This window comes from Pipistrellus kuhlii, unplaced genomic scaffold (genome assembly GCF_014108245.1).
Source record: "Pipistrellus kuhlii isolate mPipKuh1 unplaced genomic scaffold, mPipKuh1.p scaffold_m20_p_3, whole genome shotgun sequence".
NCBI classification, from domain to species: Eukaryota; Metazoa; Chordata; class Mammalia; order Chiroptera; family Vespertilionidae; genus Pipistrellus; species Pipistrellus kuhlii.
This window is the reverse complement of record NW_023425529.1, coordinates 4,503,038-4,523,557: the sequence shown is the minus strand read 5'-3', so window position 1 is coordinate 4,523,557 and position 20,520 is coordinate 4,503,038. Positions and strand designations below refer to the sequence as shown.

At 55.5% G+C, this 20,520-nt stretch overlaps 1 protein-coding gene across 1 annotated transcript; it reads left to right on the top strand.

Annotated features, from left to right (window-relative positions):
- The first annotated feature begins 1,039 nt into the window (after positions 1-1,039).
- Positions 1,040-20,234, top strand: MCM5 (minichromosome maintenance complex component 5). The gene is made up of 17 exons (XM_036458801.2): positions 1,040-1,161; positions 1,395-1,569; positions 3,553-3,679; positions 3,756-3,884; positions 6,880-7,052; positions 7,693-7,848; positions 10,443-10,609; positions 10,988-11,159; positions 12,259-12,370; positions 13,937-14,080; positions 14,406-14,471; positions 14,650-14,826; positions 15,443-15,555; positions 17,513-17,641; positions 18,056-18,198; positions 18,900-19,027; positions 19,916-20,234. Exons 2-17 carry the CDS (start codon positions 1,403-1,405, stop codon positions 20,015-20,017), a joined length of 2,205 nt encoding a protein of 734 aa, XP_036314694.1. The 5' UTR covers positions 1,040-1,161; positions 1,395-1,402; the 3' UTR covers positions 20,018-20,234.
- The last annotated feature ends 286 nt before the right edge of the window (positions 20,235-20,520 follow it).

Sequence of the window (20,520 nt, the reverse complement as noted above, 5' to 3'; positions counted from 1 at the left end):
TGCGGTAGGTGACCGGAGGTGGCCAGTCCAATGACCACTTGGGAGGAGAGTGTCAGATGAGAATAGGGAGCAGGTGTGAGGTGTGAAATGTGCAGGGCCCAGCCCCAGGGCAGCAGACTCCCACAGTGGGTGTGTAATTCTCAGGGACCTACACCTCCCAACCCTGGGTTCTCCCACCCCATGGCTCTGAAAGGGGACTCTTTCTTTCTTTAAAATATGTTTTGATTGATTTTAGAGCAGAAGGGAGCAGGAGAGGTCGAAACATCAATGATGAAAGAGAATTATTGATCGTTTGCGTCCTGAATGCTCCCTATTGGGGATCCAGCTTCCAACCTGGGCAAGTGCCCTGAACGGAATCTTAACCAAGACCTCCTGAGCTCAGAGACTTTTTATTTATTTTTACTTATTTTAATATATTTTATTGATTTCTTTACAGAGAGGAAGGGAGAGGGACAGAGAGTCAGAAACATCGATGAGAAAGAAACATCAGTTGCCTCCTGCACACCCCTTACTGGGGATGTGCCCGCAACCAAAGTACATGCCCTTTATGGGAATCGAACCCGGGACTCTTCTTCAGTCCTCAGGCCGACGCTCTATCCACTGAGCCAAACCGGCTAGGACACTTTTATTTATTTTCAATTTTTTTTCCTCTGTGCCGTTGAGTGACAGCTGCCTCTGACATCCTCCCAGGACGAGGGTGCACTGTCAGCACCAGCTACCGAACCCTGGCCCCCTGCCTGGGCGGGCCTCAGAGGCTTTTAGAAAGGCCGGACACAGTCCAGGAAGCCGCGGCACAGCACCCGGGGCCCCGAGGCCCGCCCCGCCGCCATCTCTGCGCCCCTCCCGCTCGCCCCGCCCATCGCCCCGCCCCCTACTCAGGAATTTCGCGCCAAATTGCCGGTCGACAAAATGGAGCCCGGAAAAGGGCCCGGAAGCCTGACGTCATGAGCCCCGAAGCCAATAGCCTAGGAATGCCGGTCCGGGAGGCGGGGCTAGGGGGGCGCAGAGTGGCCCAATCAGTGGCCGCGGAGCCCAGGCCAGCCAATGAGGACGCGGCGGCCGCGGCGTGCGAACTCGGCGTCTAGCTTTTCCCCGCGAAACTCTGTGGCGGAGCTCGGGGGTGCTGGTCTCTCCGAGTTCGTGGGGTGCAGGAAAGGAGAGGTGAGGCCGGGGGCACTGGCGGGTGGGGGCCCGGGAGCTGGCCCACGGGGGGTCCGCAGGGGACTGCAGTGGGGGTGGGCAGTGGTTTCTCCCGGGAGGCCTGGGGTCGGGATCCGGGAGGGGGAGGGGGAACCAGGGTCCGGCCCCCCTCCCTCCACCGCCCTGAGTGGGAGCCGGGGCACCCCGCCCCGCGTTCGGAGCCGAGACCCCTGACCCCTGACCCCCGACTCCAGGTGCAGGCATGTCGGGCTTCGACGACCCCGGCGTTTTCTACAGCGACAGCTTCGGGGGGGACCCCGCGGCCGACGAGGGCAAGGCCCGCAAGTCGCAGCTGCAGCGGCGCTTCAAGGAGTTCCTGCGGCAGTACCGCGTGGGCACTGACCGCACCGGCTTCACCTTCAAATACAGGTGCGGCTGCGCGGGCGGGAGGGGGCGCGCCTACCCCGGCTGCCGGAGGCCTGGGCACCCGAGCCTCTGGAGACACAGGCAGGCGGGGCTCCCTCCGGTGGGGACACTGGCGAGAGGTCAAGGAGCCCGCCGCGTTGTAAGGACTTTGGCCCCAGTGGTGCTTCATCCGACCGACCCCCGCACCCGGTGGGGTACAGTTTTGCATATTTCATACCCGAAGTTAACGTTTGCGTTTTTTTATAATACATTTTTATTGATTTCAGAGAGGAAGGAAGAGGGATAGAGAGATAGAAACATCAGTGTTGAGAGAGAGAGCGAGAGAATCACTGATGGGCTGCCTCCTGCATATCCCCAACTGGGAACTGAACCCACAACCTGGGCTTGTGCCCCTGACCGGCATGGAATCCCGGAGCCATCAGGCTGCAGGCCGATGCTCTATCCACTGAGCCAAACCAGCTAGGGCCCTTTGCTTCTTTTCCCAGATTTTGTTCCCATATCTTCTTCTTACTGTCCTCAGAAACTAAAGCTCTCAAAGGTGCAATAGGTGAAGATGGGACTTAAGATTTACTTGATTCATTCATTCATTCCAGTGTGTAACCTCATTGATGGTGCGCCTGCTGCATGCCAGGCTCAATTTCAGGTGCTGGGCTGCAGCCCTGAAGGTCCCTGCTCCCGGTCCTTGTACCACCTGTGACGACATCCTTGTACCACCTGTGACGACATCCAAAGTCATTGTAGGCCCTTCAGATGCCAAGAACAGGAGTTTGCAGGTCCAGGCTCCGGCAGGGTGACTTCCACGTGAAAGTCTCTTCGGTCCTCAGTTTTTGTTTTTTTTTTTCCTCTTTTAAAAAAACATATTTTATTGATTTTTCACAGAGAGGAAGAGAGAGGGATAGAATTAGAAACATTGATGAGAGAGAATCATCGATCAGCTGCCTCTTACACACCCCCCCCACTAGGGATGTAGCCCGCAACCAAGGTACATGCCCTTGCCCGGAATCAAACCCGGGACCTTTCAGTCCGCAGACCGATGCTCTATCCACTGAGCCAAACCGGTCCCGGCGGTCCTCAGTTTCTTCATCTGTAAAATGGGCATAGCCATTCTTGCCTCCATTTATTCATGTACCTGCTGACGTTGACCATCTGTTTGCCTGGCACTGTGCTGGACACTGAGACACAGATAGGAAAAGATTCATGCTGCTTGCTCTCAAGGTCAGTGGTATTGAGGCATAGAGACCAACAAATTACAATTACCCCAAAGAAGGAATGTAAAAGAGAGTTAGGCGAGGCTTCCAGAGGTGACCTCTGAGCTGATGGTGGGAAGCATTCCATGGCAGTTGCAACGGCCGAGGTACAGGGTGGGCTGTTAGGATCTCTGGCTTCCGGGCAAAAGGTAGAAGGGGCAGAAACCGGTTTGGCTCAGCGGTAGAGCGTCGGTCTGCGGACTGAGGGGTCCCAGGTACGATTCTGGCCAAGGGCATGTACATTGGTTGCAGGCACATCCCCAGTAGGGGGTGTGCAGGAGGCAGCTGGTTGATGTTTCTCTCTCATCGATGTTTCTAGCTCTCTCTCTCTCTCTCCCTTCCTCTCTGTAAGAAAATCAATAAAATATATTAAAAAAAAAAAAAAAAAGGTAGAAGGGGATGAGGCCTGATATGAGGCTGGTAAAGTTGGAAAAACCCCTGGAATGCGATGTGTGTCTAGGAAGAGAAGTGGTGGAGCAGTGTTGATGAATGAGGGCACATTCTTACTGTCCTTCCACTTCTTCTTACTGTCCTTCCACTTAACGCCAGACACCTCAGAAACTCAAGTTCTCAATAGTGCAGTCAGCTGGTATTTGAATAAATGGAGGCAAGAATGGCTATGCCCATTTTACAGATGAAGAAACTGAGGACCGGAGAGGGCACATTATCCTCTTCAGCCAGCACTATGTCCTCTTCCCTGCACCCTTACCCCCCTTCACCTGCCCCCTGCCCCCTGCAGGGATGAGCTCAAGCGGCATTACAATCTGGGGGAGTACTGGATCGAGGTGGAGATGGAGGACCTGGCCAGCTTTGACGAGGACCTGGCCGACTTCCTGTACAAGCAGCCGACCGAGCATCTGCAGCTGGTGAGTGAGACCCTGGCCTGCACCCCCAGGGCTGCCCTGCCCCAGGCACTGACAGCCTGTTCCCTTCCTCCTCCAGCTGGAGGAAGCTGCCAAGGAGGTGGCGGATGAGGTGACCCGGCCCCGGCCCAGCGGGGAGGAGGCGCTCCAGGACATCCAGGTCATGCTCAAGTCGGATGCCAGCCCGTCCAGCATTCGTAGCCTGAAGGTGGGTTTGCTCAGAGGTTGGGCGGAGGGCGGCCGCGGCTGCTGCGCGGTGTGGAGGGGCTTGGAGGCAGGCTTGCCTACCTGCTTGCCAGCCGTGTGAGCCTGAGCCGGGTGAACTCATCGGACAAGTGCTGACTGAGCTGCTCCTGTGGGTGCTGGAGAAACAGCGGTGAACTACAGGACAAGCTCCGGTCCTCGCCGAGTTCATTACTGCCCCAGGGAGACCGAGGAACTGGTGAACAGCACTGTGACAGCTTTATTTATATGTTTTTAACATATTTTATTGATTTTTTACAGAGAGGAAGGGAGAGGGACAGAGGGAAATATCGATGAGAGAGAAACATTAATCAGCTGCCTCTTGCACCCCCCCCCCCCACTTGGGATGTGCCCGCAACCAAGATACATGCCCTTGTCCGGAATCGAACTTGGGACCATTCAGTCCGCAGGCCGACTGACGCTCTATCCACTGAGCTAAACTGGTTAGGGCTACCCATGACAACTTTAGGTGATCAGAAGTGGAATGAGGAGATGGGAAGGGTGGTGAGCAAGTGGGAGCCTCTGGGAAGGATGGAGAGGGCTTCTTGGGGAGCTGCCATCTGAGAGAGAGCTGAGGATGAGAACAAGCAGCACACAGACGGTTGGGACAGAGCACTGGGTGGTGGGGTGGTGTGTGCCAGTGCCAAGTCTAGAGGTGAGGGCATGCGATGTGCAAGGCCAGGTTGAAAGCCTGCCAGCGAGGCTGAAGGGATGAGGAAGCAGGAGAGGGACAGAGCCTGTCTGTCCTCCAGTCGTTTATTCGTGTATCTCCTCAAATACTGAGTGTGCGGCTGCACTCCCGGTGCTGGCTAACCCTCGCTGTGGGCAGCAGGCCTCTGTCCTGTGGCGCTTTCAGAGAGAAGAGGCGAGCACAGAGATGATGGCGGGTTCTGGGTTTGAGTCATGAAGAGAAGAATCGGGTAGCATGACAGTGGCTGAGGGAGGCCTCCGAGGGAGTGCTGGGGAGCGAGCCTGAGCGGTGCCACAGCCTGAGGGACGAGCACTTCGGGCTCACAGAGAAGCAGGTCCCCCTCGGGTAGGGACATGGCATACTTCCAGGAACAGAAAGGACCCAGTGTGTCCAGAGCCCGGGAAGTGAAGATTGGGCAAAAGGAGAGGAAGAGAGGGGTGGAGGAAGGAGCTTGGATTTTGAATCCCAGTAGGACATCCGTGGAGGGTTACATAGAAAAACAGGCTGATTGCACCTTTAAAGGTCCCCCTGGCTGCTGTGCGGAAGGAGAATTTACAGGGTAGGCAGGAGTGGGAGCCAGGAGAGCAGAGGGAGAAGCAGTCGTGGCGTAATAATGAGATGCAATGAAGCAGGTGCCTGTGCTTGCTGAACTCTACATTGGGGTCCGCATGTTACCCGAGACCTCTGTTGGGGTTCCCGTGAAGCCTTCCTTAGCTCGCACAATAGCAGGTCCGCTCCAGAAGCCAGGGCGCGGACTCGAGGCTACGGAACGTGTGGCTTGCTTCATCTCTGTTCCCAGCAGCAGGGAGGGTCTCCAGGACCGAGATGGGACCAAACTGGTGTCACGCGTTTGGCCTGTCCGTGGAAGTGGAGTTGGACTTGGTCTGCGGGGCGGCTGCTTCATCAGAGGCCAGCCTCCGCTCCACCAGGGTCAGCCTTCCGGCTCGGACTCACTGGAAAACAGGCCTGCTTCGGGTGATGGGTTTCCTAACAAGGGGCGGAGCCCGCTCTGGGAGGATCCCTTGTCAGGGATGCCTTAGAGGCCGGGCTAAGGCCACTCCAGTCCTTTAGACCAGCGTTTTTCAACCGCTGTTAGTGTGCCGCGAGATGTTGCCTGGTGTGCCGTAGGTGCAGACAAGACAAGAATTTTATAATTTTTCACTATTTTGTTTAGTTAATATTTCATAATAAAGTAATTATAAAATACTTTCTTTGTGTTTATTTGATTCCTATTCAAGAGAATTACTTTATATATAGTCGATATAGGCACAGAGTTAAATTTTTTAACATTTTCTAATGGTGGTGTGCCTCGTGATTTTTTTCATGAAACAAGTGTGCCTTTGCCCAAAAAAAGGTTGAAAAACACTGCCCTATTCCTTCCTCTCTGTAAAAAATCAATAAAATACATATTTTAATAAAATAAATAAATAAATAAATAAATAAAATACTTTGAGGGGAGATGAGAGAAAAAAGAAGGCAAAATGTTAACAGCCATTAAATCTAGGTGAAGGTATAGCTTCATTACACTATTCCTTAGCTTTTTGTAATATTTTAGAATAAAAAACCAAAAATAGTAAGTTTTTTCCCCCTCATCTATTTCCCCCATTCCCAGTTTTCCGGGGACAGGCAGGCAGCAGGCTAGAGCAGTGTTTTTCAACCTTTTTTGGGCAAAGGCACACTTGTTTCATGAAAAAAATCACGAGGCACACCACCATTAGAAAATGTTAAAAAATTTAACTCTGTGCCTATATCGACTATATATAAAGTAATTCTCTTGAATAGGAATCAAATAAACACAAAGAAAGTATTTTATAATTACTTTATTATGAAATATTAACTAAACAAAATAGTGAAAAATTATAAAATTCTTGCCTTGTCTGCACCTACGGCACACCAGGCAACATCTCGCGGCACACTAGTGTGCCGCGGAAGAGCGGTTGAAAAACGCTGGAATAGGGAGAGTTAGAAACATCAATGAGAGAGAATCATTGATCAGCTGCCTTCTGCACACCCCCTACTGGGGATGTGTCCACAACCAAGGTACATGCCCTTGACCTGAATCGAACCTGGGACCTTTCAGTCCACAGGCCAACGCTCTATCCACTGAGCCAAATCAGTTTCGGCTCAAAGTATTTTTAAAGTAAGTTATAGGCGTGGCACTTTATCCCTAGATATTCCAGTATGCATTAAAAAAAGACTCACCTGCGTAATCTCAGGTGTACCTGGCTCGCTTTAACCCACCATCCTCCCTCCCATGACTCTGTTACAGTCAGACATGATGTCACACCTGGTGAAGATCCCGGGCATCATCATCTCCGCGTCAGGGGTCCGCGCCAAGGCCACCCGCATCTCCATCCAGTGCCGCAGCTGCCGCAACACCCTCACCAACATCGCCATGCGCCCCGGCCTGGAGGGCTACGCCCTGCCCAGGAAGTGCAACACGTGAGTGGCCTTGAGCGGCCTCCAGGGACTGTGAGGAGGTGATGTGAGGAGATGGGAAGGCTGAGGATGCCGCACCAGGTGGGGGCTGGGGCACGGGGTTCCCAGTGGGAGAGGCACAGAGCTGCTTGTCACTGTGTTATGTAGTTATTTGCCGGGTGTTTTCCAGTCTCCCCTGACTAGAACCTTAGCTCCATAAGGGCAAGGGACGTTTTGTCCACTGCTATGTGCCTGGCACATAGTAGGTGTTTTGCTACGATATTGCTGTAGTAGTTAAGTAATGATTTCAGTATATAGGGGTATATAGAGGCCTAGAACTGGGAATGGGCTCCAGGTGCCCAGACCCTTAGGGATCCTGGGATTTGATTGGGGGATTAGTCAGGTCATTGGCAGTCTGGACCCTCTCTACCCTTGGGGACACTGAGACCCTGTGAGGGGACTGGGGTGTGACTTGCCTGCCTCCCAGCAAGTTCATGGAAGAGCCTGGCCCGGAGCAGGTCTCCCCATTCTTCATCCGGTGTGTCATCCCCCAGAGCCTACCTTCTAGAGTCTTTTCCCAGCTTATCCTTAATTTGCTGCTGTCTCCCGGGATGGGCTCTGGGTTCTCAGGGTGGCTCTGGTGACTCTTTCCTTCCCCATACAGGGATCAGGCCGGGCGCCCCAGGTGCCCGCTGGACCCATATTTCATCATGCCCGACAAGTGCAAGTGCGTGGACTTCCAGACTCTGAAGCTGCAGGAGCTGCCTGACGCAGTGCCTCACGGTGAGATGCCCAGACACATGCAGCTCTACTGCGACAGGTGAGCAGGCTGGTGGCGGGCACCCACGTGGTCGGGTGTCCCTGGCTGTGTCCCTAAACTGGCGCTGGGTGTGGACAAACCAGCGTGATGGTGGAGGAGGAGAGGATGGCTGGTTAGGGGACACTTGCTCTGTGCCTGGTACTTCCCTCAGTTTCCTGTCTTCCCATCACCTGCAGGGGCATGTCAGCCCCATCTTGCTGATTGAGGACATGTCACTGACTCTGTGGAGGAGCTTTGAGCTTGTGCTTTTCCTGGGCGACTCAGTCCAGCCCTCTTAGAACTGGGAGGCTCCAGGTGGTAGAGCTAGGTAGCCAGCAGCTTGGAGGGCCCCAGCCCTGCCTGACACCTGCCCCCACCCCCGCCTTGCTGGTCAGTCAGATTCTTCCTTGGATTTTGTTGAGTGATTGGAAAGGGGGAGAGGGTGCTGAGCTGGGGCCTAGTCCCCTTACAGTAACGTGGGCAGCAGGCTTCGAGATGGTGATGAGGGTCCTTAACTGGGCTTGGACTCCCTGGCTGCACTAATGTTCTGTGCGTGTACGTTTTTCTGGGGAGCAGACTTATGGGTTTCATTTGCTTCATTTTTAAAAAGATTTTTAATTGATTTTTAGAGGGAGAGGGAGAGAGAAACATCAATGATCAGGGATGGAACCCATACCCTGGGCATGTTCCATGACCAGCAATCGAACTGGCAACCTTTGGTGCATGGAATAACACCCACAACTGAGCACACTGGCCAGGGCCCATTAGCTTCTCCAGTGGTAGTAGAACCTGTAGAAGCCAGACTCTTTTTTTAAAAAACACTTTCTATTTTTTGTTTTTAATATATTTTATTGACTTTTTACAGAGAGGAAGGGAGAGAGTTAGAGAGCTAGAAACGTTGATGAGAGAGAAACATCAACCAGCTGCCTCTTGCACATCCCCCACTGGGGATGTGCCCGCAAACAATGTACATGCCCTTGACCGGAATCGAACCTAGGACCTTTCAGTCCTCAGACTGACGCTCTACCACTGAGCCAAACCGGTTTCGGCGAAGCCAGACTCTTAAGCAAGGTGCATGAACTTGCTGAGCCTCAGTTTCTTGGTCAGTAAAATGGGGGTCAGTCTTGACAGTCCTTAGTCTCTCATCGGAATGCTGAAGATTTAAACCGGAAAATGCACGTCAGACGCTGAGCACAGTTTCCTATACAAGCTAAGTGTTCATTATAAGATTTTGTCCCAGCAGTCTGAATCCACAAAGCCGAAGTGGGACATAAGAGAGGAGTTATAGAATCCTCTGCTGAAACATGACAGTGACAGTCCTCAGAGGCTGTGACTCTTGTGGCTGGGACCTCACTGGGGCAGGTCAGATCGGGTGTTGTCTCCCAGGCTCAGACTTGCAGTGACTTCTTCGCCATCACATGGCTTCTGAGTGGCAGTGTGCAGACACATGTTCCAGTGTTTCCTCTGTGCCTACGACTTCCTTGTTTCAATATCTTGTTTTTCAAAAGAGGAAATGAAAGCCCAGAGGAAAAAGGGCTTGGCCGAACTCCTGGAGCCAGGAAGGGGCAGGAATGGGAGGAGTCCTTGCAGGGAGGCTGGGAGGAGGGGGGGCTCCCTGAGGTGGCTAAGAGGCACCCTGTGACGAGGCTGACAGCAGAGATGGAGGGAGGGCTTTTTATTTTTATTTTATCTTTACTTTTTTTTTTTTTTTTTTCTTTATTGTTGAAAGTATTACATATGTCTCCATTTTCCCCCATTGACCTCTCCCGGCTGATTGCAGCCCCCCATTATTTTTACTATTTAAATTGTATTTTTCAATTACAGTTTATGTTTAATATTATCATTTTTTTCCTGTTTCATTTTTCCCCCATCACCATTTATTCCCCTCATACCTTCTTCCACCTCACCCAGCCCCTCTCCCCTGCAATCACCACACTGTGTCCATGATCATGAGTTCTTTTTTTCTATGATATATTTTTTAATTGATTGCAGAGAGAAAGGGAGAGAGATACATCAGTAATGAGAGAGAATCATTGATTGGCTGCCTTTTGCATGCCCCTTACTGGGGACTGAACCTGCAACCCAGGCATGTGTCTTGTCCTTGACTGGAATCGAACCTGGGACTCTTTAGTTACCAGATACTCTACCCACGGAGCCAAACCAGCTAGGGCAGACCTTGAGCTCTGTTTTGCTCACTTCCTCCACCCCGCCCACCCCCCTTCCCACCCCCGCATCCCCCCAATCTCAGTGTTATTTTGTATTCATTTCCGGTGTGCAGCATAGTGGTTAGACTATCATATGTTTTGAGATGGGGCTTCTGAGGGCTCGGGTTGGGCTCCCCTCTGACCCCGAGCAGCAGAACAAATGAGCTTGTGAGGCAGTGGAAGGGGCACGTCACCGAGGATTCTCAGCATTGTCCTCCAAGTAACTGAGTTATGCAAGCGGGGTGAATGATGAGGGGAGACCTACTTTCTGGGCCGTGGACGGGCAGGTCTGGAGCAGGCTGCAAGGCCTCTGGTAGAAATCTACGTGGACTGTGTGACCAGGTTGGTAGAGTTAGGACGCTGTCTCCACCAGCTCTCACCTGCTTTTCCGCTCCCCCCCATCGACCTCAGGTACCTGTGTGACAAGGTCGTCCCCGGGAACAGGGTCACCATCATGGGCATCTACTCCATTAAGAAGTTTGGCCTGACCTCCAGCAAGGGCCGAGACAGGGTGGGCGTGGGCATCCGGAGCTCCTACATCCGCGTCCTGGGCATCCAGGTGGACACAGATGGCTCCGGTGAGTTGGCTTTGGGGCCCTGGCCATGCCCACGTTGAATTGTTGTTGGCCTCCTCCCTGTTCTCGCGTGCTATCATAGCCACAGGCACCACGTCAGTCCTCGGCTGCGAGCACCCCACCCTTCTCTGCCAGATGGAAGACTTCCCAGGAGTCCACAGGGGCCTCCACGATCTGACCCCCTGGCTCCTCTATCCCCCTCCCCCCACTCTTCCCCTCACTCCCTGGACCCTGGAACTCACAAGCCCACTCCTGAGAGGGAATGGGGGCTCTGTCTTCTGACGCTTGTGCTGCCCCTTCCCTCCCCCCTGAGATGCCCTGAGCGAGCACCGTTCTCCCTCACACAGCTCTCATGCACTCTACCTACCCCCCTCCCCTCAGGCCGCAGCTTTGCTGGGGCAGTGACCCCGCAGGAGGAGGAGGAGTTCCGGCGGCTGGCTGCCCTCCCCAATGTCTACGAGGTCATCTCCAAGAGCATCGCCCCCTCCATCTTCGGGGGCACGGACATGAAGAAGGCCATCGCCTGCCTGCTCTTTGGGGGTTCCCGGAAAAGGTGGGGGTCTGGGCTCCCCGGGTCTGGGGAGGCTGACTTGACTCACAGGAGAACAGCTGCCAGGTGGTCAGGACTCTCAGCCCTGCTGCTCTCACAGGCTCCTTGTCAGCTGGCTGGGGATGGATCCATCATCCCTCCAGGGAGACGCCATCCCCAGCCTGGCGAGGGGGTGGGCTGTGGGGACCTGGGAGCACAGGGGAGAGCTCTGGGCTTGCACTCTGCCGTGCTGCTTATTTACCGTGTGACCTTAGGTAAGAGCCTGCCTCAATCCATGCTTCCACATGGACGACAGGTGAAAAAACCCAACACAGGATGTCATATGTCTTTGAAACTATAGAGTAATAGAGACTTAGAAATTAATATGACTCTCAGCTACCATTTACTGAATTCTTACTGTCTGCTAGACCTTTTTCTAAGCACTTTAATGTGTCTGAAACCCAGCTAGTCTTCACCATAACCCTGTGAGAAAGCTATGATCACACCCATTTTATTTTCTTAAAAGTATTTTGTTAATTTTTTACAGAGAGGAAGGGAGAGGGATAGAGAGTTAGAAACATCGATGAGAGAAACATCAACCAACTGCCTCCTGCACACTCCCTACTGGGGATGTGTCTGCAACCAAGGTACATGCCCTTGACCGGAATCGAACCTGGGACCTTTGAGTCTACAGGCCAACGCTCTATCCACTGAGCCAAAGGGGTCAGGGCCATACCCATTTTATAGATGAGGCAGTTGAAGCATAAAGACCTGAGGGAACTTGCTCACAGCCACATGTAGGGCCAGGAGCCTGCCCACATGATTTCCATTCCACTACCTACTGGCAGCTCCCCTGCTTTCCTTCTTTCCAGCTACGAGGGTGGTTATCAGATGCTCACTGGGTGTGCCCCAGCCCAGCCCCAAGTGCCAATTTCCTTTGACCCTCCCCCCTCCTTCGGGAGGCACGTTACTATGGGGCTATGAGCGTGGTCTCAGCCCGGAGCCCCTGCCTCCCACTTGCTCTTGTGATAGGTCGGGGGGCTGACTGCCAGCCACCATTGCAACCAGCCTGAGCCCCAGGCCTTGGGGTTCTTGCCTTGCCCACCTGTGTGTCCTCCCCTAGGCTCCCGGATGGACTCACTCGCCGAGGAGACATCAACCTGCTGATGCTGGGGGACCCGGGGACGGCCAAGTCCCAGCTGCTGAAGTTTGTGGAGAAGTGCTCCCCCATCGGGGTGAGTACCGATGAGCTGTTCTCCGTGCTGCCCAGCAGGGAGGAAGGCGCAGGGCAGGGCCCTCAGGTCCCCCTTTCCTCTTGGCGGGCAGGATTGCCCAGAACAGGGGTCTTCAAACTACGGCCCGCGGGCCACATGCGGCCCGCAGAGGAGTCTGATCCGGCCCGCCAGGTTTTTTGGGCAGTGAGCGCAGCCGAGGTGTTACAGTAGGAATTAGTAGTTCATATAGTCCGGCCCTCCAGCTCTCTGAGGGACCGTGATCTGGCCCCCACTTTAAAAAGTTTGAGGATGCCTGGCCCAGAATCTCTCCCTCATTCCCCTTGGTTGCGGCCACGTGGCCCAGGAGGAGAGGGAAGGAAATCAATAGGTGGGTGTAGTTTTGGGGTAGCGGGCAGAGCACCGGATGCGAGGCAGGGTGGGGTTTGGGTTTCAGCCTGGTCAGTCATTGGGTGTGGGCCTTGAGCAAGTCACCTCTGTTCCCTGAGCCTCTGTTTACCTGCCCACTAAATCATAACACCAGTAACAGTCATGGCTAACCTCCAGGGCCAGGCACTGCTTGAAGTGCCCTACACCTAGTTACTCTTAACGTGCACCTCGACTGCAGTAGGTGTGTGAGCCCGTCCCGCGGGTAAGGAAACGGATACAGAATAGCTACATGTCTTGCTAGTCGAAAGGGCTGGCGCAGGGATTTGAACGCAGGTGCCTGGTCAGCCGGGGCCTCTGCAGTGATGAGCGTGTCTGGGATCAGAGTGGGGCGAGGATGCCTGTTCAGTGGGACGGGTTTACAGGTGGGAGGGGTGGTCTCTGGATGGTTAGGAAATGTGTGCCATCATTGCTCATGCTAGGGCTCTCCAATAGGTGGGGAGAGGAGAGCCAAGCCCACACAGTTGTCACCAGGATGAGAGGTGACCTGCACATGTGAGCCACGTGTGCGATGCTAGCTGTTCTAGTAGCCATCTTAAAGTGGAAAAAGAAAAAGAGGTGAAATTAATCCTAATAATATTCTGTTTAGTCCAACATATTTAAAACATTTCAGCATGTAGCTTAATGTAAGAAAATAGTCAGGAGGTACTTTGCATTCCCTTCTGAGCACTAAGTTTGAAATCCTGCACTTACACTCTTCTCAGTCTGGGCTTGCCACCATGCAAGGCTCAGTGACAGCATGTGGCTGCATTCTGTACAGAGATGACATGGGGCTTGGGGTCCTGGAAGCTTTTCCCCGGAGTCAGGAGTCTGTCCCAGCCCTGAGGCCACTCCTCTGGGCCTCACATTGCTCCTCTGTGATGAGCCAGGCCCTGAGGGCTGGGCCATCATGGTGGGCAGCTGAGGCTCGGGGCTGAGGCAGGCTCAGTGTAATGGCTGTGAACCACCCAGTGGGGGCGAACCGCCAGGCCAGATGGGCCAGGGCATCCTCCTCATCCGACAGGAGGCTCCTGAGCTCTGTCTGCCCTGTGGCCAGCTGTGATGTGTGACCTTGGGTGAGTCACAGCTTTCTGGTCCCCTTGACTTGGGGGGTCAGCATGGAGCTGTGCTGGGCCCTGACACCTCCTCCCACGGCCCCCCCAGGTGTATACATCTGGGAAAGGCAGCAGCGCAGCAGGCCTGACTGCCTCGGTGATGAGGGACCCCTCGTCCAGGAACTTCATCATGGAGGGCGGAGCCATGGTCCTGGCCGATGGCGGGGTCGTCTGCATTGATGAGTTTGACAAGGTGAGGCTGATAGGGTGAGGTGGTGGCACCTAGTGGTCTAAGGGCAGGTGGGGTGGCCTTCAATGCCTGAGGCTTGTATTCAGTCACCTGCCTATCACTATGGGGTAACTGGGAAGTAGCTTGACATCTCCCAGCCTCAGTTTCCCACATCTGGAGAGTGGGGAGAGGAGAGCCAAGCCCACGCAGTTGTCACCAGGATGAGAGGTGACCCATTCCTGCCGTTGGCCTGGCATGAAGCTGGGACCAGGAGGGGTCGTGCTGTAGCTCTCCTGCTGGCACTGCCCCGCCCTCGCCTGGTCTGATGGACGCTTCTCTCCCCACGCAGATGCGAGAAGACGACCGCGTGGCAATCCACGAGGCCATGGAGCAGCAGACCATCTCTATCGCCAAGGTGGGTGGTCCTCAAACTTGTGCGGCCCAGGTCCTGCTTGGTTCGGCCGAGCCCAGGGTGCTTGCTCTGAGCGCTGTGCCAGGCCTCTGATGGCGGCAGCAGCAGGCCTGGCATCTTGTGTGCATACGTGTCCGGGGTCCTCATCTCTGATCTGTCACCTGTTCCCCTCGCTCCTCAGGCTGGCATCACCACCACCCTCAACTCCCGCTGCTCCGTCCTGGCTGCTGCCAACTCGGTGTTCGGCTGCTGGGACGAGACGAAGGGGGAGGACAACATCGATTTCATGCCTACCATCTTGTCCCGCTTTGACATGATCTTCATCGTCAAGGACGAGCACAATGAGGAGAGGGACGTGGTGAGTCAGGGCCGCAGGGAGCACTGGGCTTGGCTCCAGCTGGCCCACGGCTCTGGGGGAGGGCGGTTCTGGGGGAGAGCGAACAAGGGGCTTGGCAGGAGTCCTGGTCATCGGGGAGGGCCCGTAGTGGGTTGCTCTGGAGGTGGCAGATGGGGCTGCAGAGAGCATTGAACCAGGGTGCAGAGTTCTGCCTCCTGTGAGTGATATGGGTAAATCTTCCCCCCCCCCTGGACCACACCCTTGCATGTGAGATGGGGAGTTGACATTTGGGTACAAGTGATAGAACCCCACCCATTTCTGGTTTGTAAATTTCTGAAAGGAACTTGGTGGCTTATGGAATGGACAAGCTCAGAGGCTTGAGGCCCCACTAGTGTCCCCAGGGCTCCTGTCTCTGCTGCTCTGCTCTCTCCTTGGGGGAGCAGCTGCTCCCTCTGGTGGCAGAGGAGGCGCTGGCAGCTCCGGGCTTTGGTCTTTGCAGCTGACAGCCTAGAGAAGGAGGAGGCCTCCCCTTTCCCATTGGTTCTGTTCTACAAGCTCCCTCCCTGCCCGCTGGACCTCGGTGGGGACCCAGGCCTCGGAGGGCCTGCCAGCTGACCCAGGGTCCCCTCTGTCCTAGATGCTGGCCAAACACGTCATCACTCTGCACGTGAGCGCGCTGACACAGACCCAGGCGGTGGAGGGGGAGGTGGACCTGACCAAGCTGAAGAAGTTCATCGCCTACTGCCGAGCGTGAGTCCTGGATGCTGGCCTGCGGGCTGGGGCTCCGGCTCCCTGGCTCCCTGGGCCTGCTCCTCATAAAGGACGCTTGAGATGGTGCTGTCCTTTGGGGTTCCAGTTCCGTGAATCAGCTCCACTCCTGTCTGACCTTACACAGATCATTCGGCTGTCAGCCTCGGTTTTCCCGTCTCCAAAATGAGGGTGTAGGATTAGCTGGTGTCAAGGACACCCCCCTCAGCTGACATTCAGGGAGGCAGGGCAGTGTGGTCATTGTAGGCTCTGGCTATTGCCCACCCCCACTGTGTGACCTTGGTCAAGTCATTTGACCTCTGAGCCTTGCTTTCCTGGGTTGGTGTTCCCTGGGGTTTTTATAAGGATTACACAAGGTAAGTGGTTGGCACAGCCCTGCACCAAGTAAGACTCAGTAAATGGCACTTGCAACTTTGTTATTCTCATAGATTGTCAGTAAGAGTAATCATGCGTAGGATTCTGTGCCTGGCATTATTCTCAGTATTTATGGACAAGTGAAATTTAGCTCTTCCCTGAAACCTAAGAGACTGGTGTATTACTGTTCTATTTTATAGATAGGGAAGCTGACAGACAAAGGTTGAATAACTGGTCCAAGGTCACAGGTAGGTGTAGTGGAGCTAGGATTTGAACCCAAGTACCAGGCTCCAGAGGCTGCTTTTAGCCACTATGCCAAGGTGTTTTTTTTTTTTTTTTTTAATATGTTTTTGTCTTAAAAAGAGGAAGGGAGAGGGAGAGAGAGAAGCATCAATGATGAGAAAATCATTGATTCATTGCCTCCTGCAAGCTCCCCCACTAGGGGTGGAGCCCGCTCCCCAGCATGTGCCCTTGACCGGAATCGAACCCGGGACTCTTCAGTCTGCAGGCCGATGCTCTATCCACTGAGCCAAACCAGCCAGGGCTGCCAAGGTTGTTGACATACACCTCGGTTGTGTCTTGGAGCTAAAACCTGCGAGTGGAGGAGTCTGAGTGCCCCTTCCATGGGAGGGGAAACGCTAAAGTCAGGGGGTCCCTGACTCACCACCCGCTCTGGGGTGATGGGGCTGTAGTGCCCAGTGGTTTCTGGGTCTTCATCACGGTCCTGAGTTCCTCGCAGCCTTGAGGAGCTGGCTCCTTCCATCCAGCTGTGGTCTCCTCATCCTCAGGATGAGGTTGGATTAGGTGAACAGTGGGCATAGGACCTACCTCATCAGGATCTACCTGATCACTCTCTCTCCTGGGACAGTCTGACATGCCCCCTGTCTCTGGACAGCAGTCACTGCGAAGCCTCTTGGGGCATCATCTCGCATCACACCCTCAGTTGTGTTGCTGGTGGGGGAAGTGTGGGGCAAGGCCTGCTGTGAGCCCACAGGCCCGAGGGCCCTGTGCTGCCTGATGGTGCCGTCCTGTTTGTGGGCGAGGCAACCTTTGCTTCACCTTTGCTTCACGACATGAGCCACATGTCAACCAGCAGCAAGGAGGGCAGTCCTCACCCCCTGTGAGGGGCCTGGCTTCCCTCTGCCTATTTTCTTGCTTTTTTAAAAAAAATATATTTTATTGATTTTTTTGCAGAGAGGAAGAGAGAGGGACAGAGAGTTAGAAACATCGATGAGAGAGTCATCGATCAGCTGCCTCTTGTACACCCCCCACTAGGCGGATATGCCGCAACCAAGGCACATGCCCTTGACCGGAATCGAACCTGGGACCTCTCAGTCCGCAGGCTGATGCTTTATCCACTGAGCCAAACCGGCCTCGGCTCTGCCTGTTTTCTGACGAAGGCACCTGTTTTTCTCTCCTGCTGTTGACCTCAGGCACTTGTCCAGAGCCCAGATTTTACTTAAATCTCTTCTAAATGATGCTCCCAGCCCATTGGGGGCGAGCACGTGACTAAGCCCGCTGAGGGCAGGGAGGGTCCCCACGCTTCCTTCCCGGCCTCATGGCAGCCCTTTTTATCCCCCCACAGGAAGTGTGGCCCGCGGCTGTCCGCGGAGGCCGCGGAGAAGCTGAAGAACCGGTACATCCTCATGCGCAGCGGGGCCCGGCAGCACGAGAGGGACAGTGAGCGCCGCTCCAGCATCCCCATCACCGTGCGGTGAGCGGCGGGCAGGGCTGGGCATGCTGGGCCATCGGGGCCGGGCCATCGCTAGCCACACAGCTCAGGCCCTAGGGAAGGTGGGTGGGGGCTCCTTTTGGAGTTGGCAACCAACTGAGCCACACCGGTCAGGGCTGAGAACACGTACAAATTCCCACAGAATGTTTGGACTTATAACTCGGTGGCCACACCTTACACAGACACCGGGGTGCAGAGAGGCTGGGAAATGTCGTCTAGTTGGGTGTCAAGTGGCGGAATAAATGGTCCGTTCCTGAGGAGGAGAGAACAGGGCAGGGGGCACCCAGCAGTCTCCCCTGTGGTCTTACCACCTTGGGCAGGTGCTGCCTGATGCCAGGAAGGGCCGGGGAGGGACGATGGGCTAAGGCCTCCTGGTGTCCCGTTGCCCCCACGCAGGCAGCTGGAGGCCATCGTGCGCATCGCCGAGGCCCTCAGCAAGATGCGGCTGCAGCCCTTCGCCACGGAGGCGGACGTGGAGGAGGCCCTGCGGCTCTTCCAGGTGTCCACGCTGGACGCCGCCTTGTCGGGCACCCTGTCAGGTGAGCAGGGGGCTGTGGGCTCAGGACTCGGGGAGTGGCTGGCACGCTGGAGGCCGCAGTGTGGCTGCTTCCCGGCATCTGCTTCCTTGCTGTTTCTCCCCCGGCCATTTCTTCCCGGATGGCAAGAGTCGCTTCCCTCCAGCCCCTTGAGCACAGTCCTTCGAGCCAGTTCGTTAGGAATGGCTGCGGTTTTGTCATTGGCCACGAACTGTAGTCAGCACCCTGGAACGCTCTTTGCCTTGTCTGTCTTACTGCTGGGCCCGGGAAGCCAGCTGGCCACTTCGTCCTTCTCGAGAGGAAGGCACCGACATTCACTTTCCCAGTCCGCTCCTGTCTGTCCTCAGGCCGCCAGCTCTCACCAGCATCACCACGAAACCTGTGCCGAGCCCACAGGTCCCACAGGACCTGGCCCTGGGTACCACTCTGCCCCCCGCACTGGGTTCTGAAGCAGTCACGTGTGCTCCTACCTCATGCTTTGTACCCGCCGTTGCCTCTGCCTGAAGCGTCCGTCCCCACACGTAACCCGTCCCCTGACTTCAGGCCCCCAGTCGTCTCTCAGTCGGCCCTCACTTCCCTGGCACAATCTGTTCCTCTTCCCGTAACTTTCTCTCTGGGTCTGGCTCCATCTCCAGGCCTCCCACTGTGGGCGGACTGAGGTCCCGGCACCCGTCCCACCCCCGTCTCCCTTCTCGTGCCCACAGGCGTGGAGGGCTTCACCAGCCAGGAGGACCAGGAGATGCTGAGCCGCATTGAGAAGCAGCTCAAGCGCCGCTTTGCCATCGGCTCCCAGGTGTCGGAGCACAGCATCATCCAGGACTTCACCAAGCAGGTGGGCCTTGCCGGGGCCGGGCGGGGTGGGGAGGGCGCAGGGGTCACTTCGTGGCTGCCATGGCCCAGTTCCCACCCACAACACCGGAGCCCTATTGCCCAGCAGCCAGGCTGGGCGCAGCTGGTCCTGGTCCCAGACCTGTTCCCATCTTTCCTCCCCTTGGGACGGCTGTTTGCGTTTCATTAGGGGAAGAGGACAGTGGCTGGGATCCTGGTGGAACCACACACAACCTTCCCCAGGCCCTTCCTTTCTACTTCCCGCCACTGCCCGGCTTTTGTGGAGTGAGGATGGGCAGAGCCAGGAGGGTGGGCCTCCCAGCTCACTGGGGACAGTGCTCTTGACCCCATAGAGGAGCTGGCTTTCCAGATGGTACAGAGAACTGGCCACCATCTTTACATCTCAGGAGCAATGCCAGCTCCTGGTCTCCACCCCCTCTCGGTCTGACCCTTAGAGCAGCTTCTGCAGGAGGTAGTGTGACGTCCGCTCTGTAGGCGAGCACACCGAGGCTTAGAGAGCTTGCAGAGGTGAGGTGCTGGGATTCTAGAGTCAGACGGCCGTGATTCAAGTTCCAGCTCTACCACTTACCTGCTGTGTGACAGCTCTGTGCCTCAGTTTCCTCCCCTGTAAAGAGGGGATGGTTGTAGTGCCAGCTGCATAGCTGTCGTGGCGATGGGAAGGGTTGTTTGTGAAGACAGAACAGCCCCCGGTGCGTACTAGGCGCTCAGGAAGTGTGAACCCTTCTGTGGTCAGAGGAGGCGTGATGGAAAGTTCCCGGTGAGCAGGGGGACACGGGCTCTCTTGGGGGCTCTGCAGGGCCCAGGGGGCAGGTTGGGGGGTGCCCAGGGCCTCCCCGGGAAGCAGACTTGTGCATCTGGCCTGTGTCCGCAGAAATACCCGGAGCACGCCATCCACAAGGTCCTGCAGCTCATGCTGCGGCGCGGCGAGATCCAGCACCGCATGCAGCGCAAGGTCCTCTACCGCCTCAAGTGAGCCGCCGCCTCGCACCCGCAGCAGGAGGTTACTCCGCCTGTGCCTCCCCATCACCGTCTTCTCAACTTCCCTCAGCTCTCTCCGTGCCTGGGGTGGAAGGCCCCCCTGCCCCAAGGAAGGAGCCGCCTGTTCTGCTGGTTGCCTCTGGGCCTCAGCCCAGTCAGGCCCCGGAAGTGTGCTTTTGGGGCTCACTGAAATAAAGCCAAGTGTTTGGATACGAGGAGGCTTCTGCTGGGTGTCTGACCTGCATCTGCCACTTAAGGCTCGCACTTTCGGGTCCCGGGTTCCTCAGCTGCTCTTTGTCTCTCTCGCTGGCCCTGGTGACATTTTAGCAGGACCCAGTGCGTGTGGAGGTCATGGAAGGTGGGTGAGCTTGAGCAGCCTGAGCTGGTCCCCAGCAGCTGTGTGGTTTGGCAGGAGATATAGTTTTGCAGTCACACTGGCTGGATTCACCCAGTCTTTCTGTGCCTCCATTTTCTGGTCTGTAACAGGGATGGTAAGGG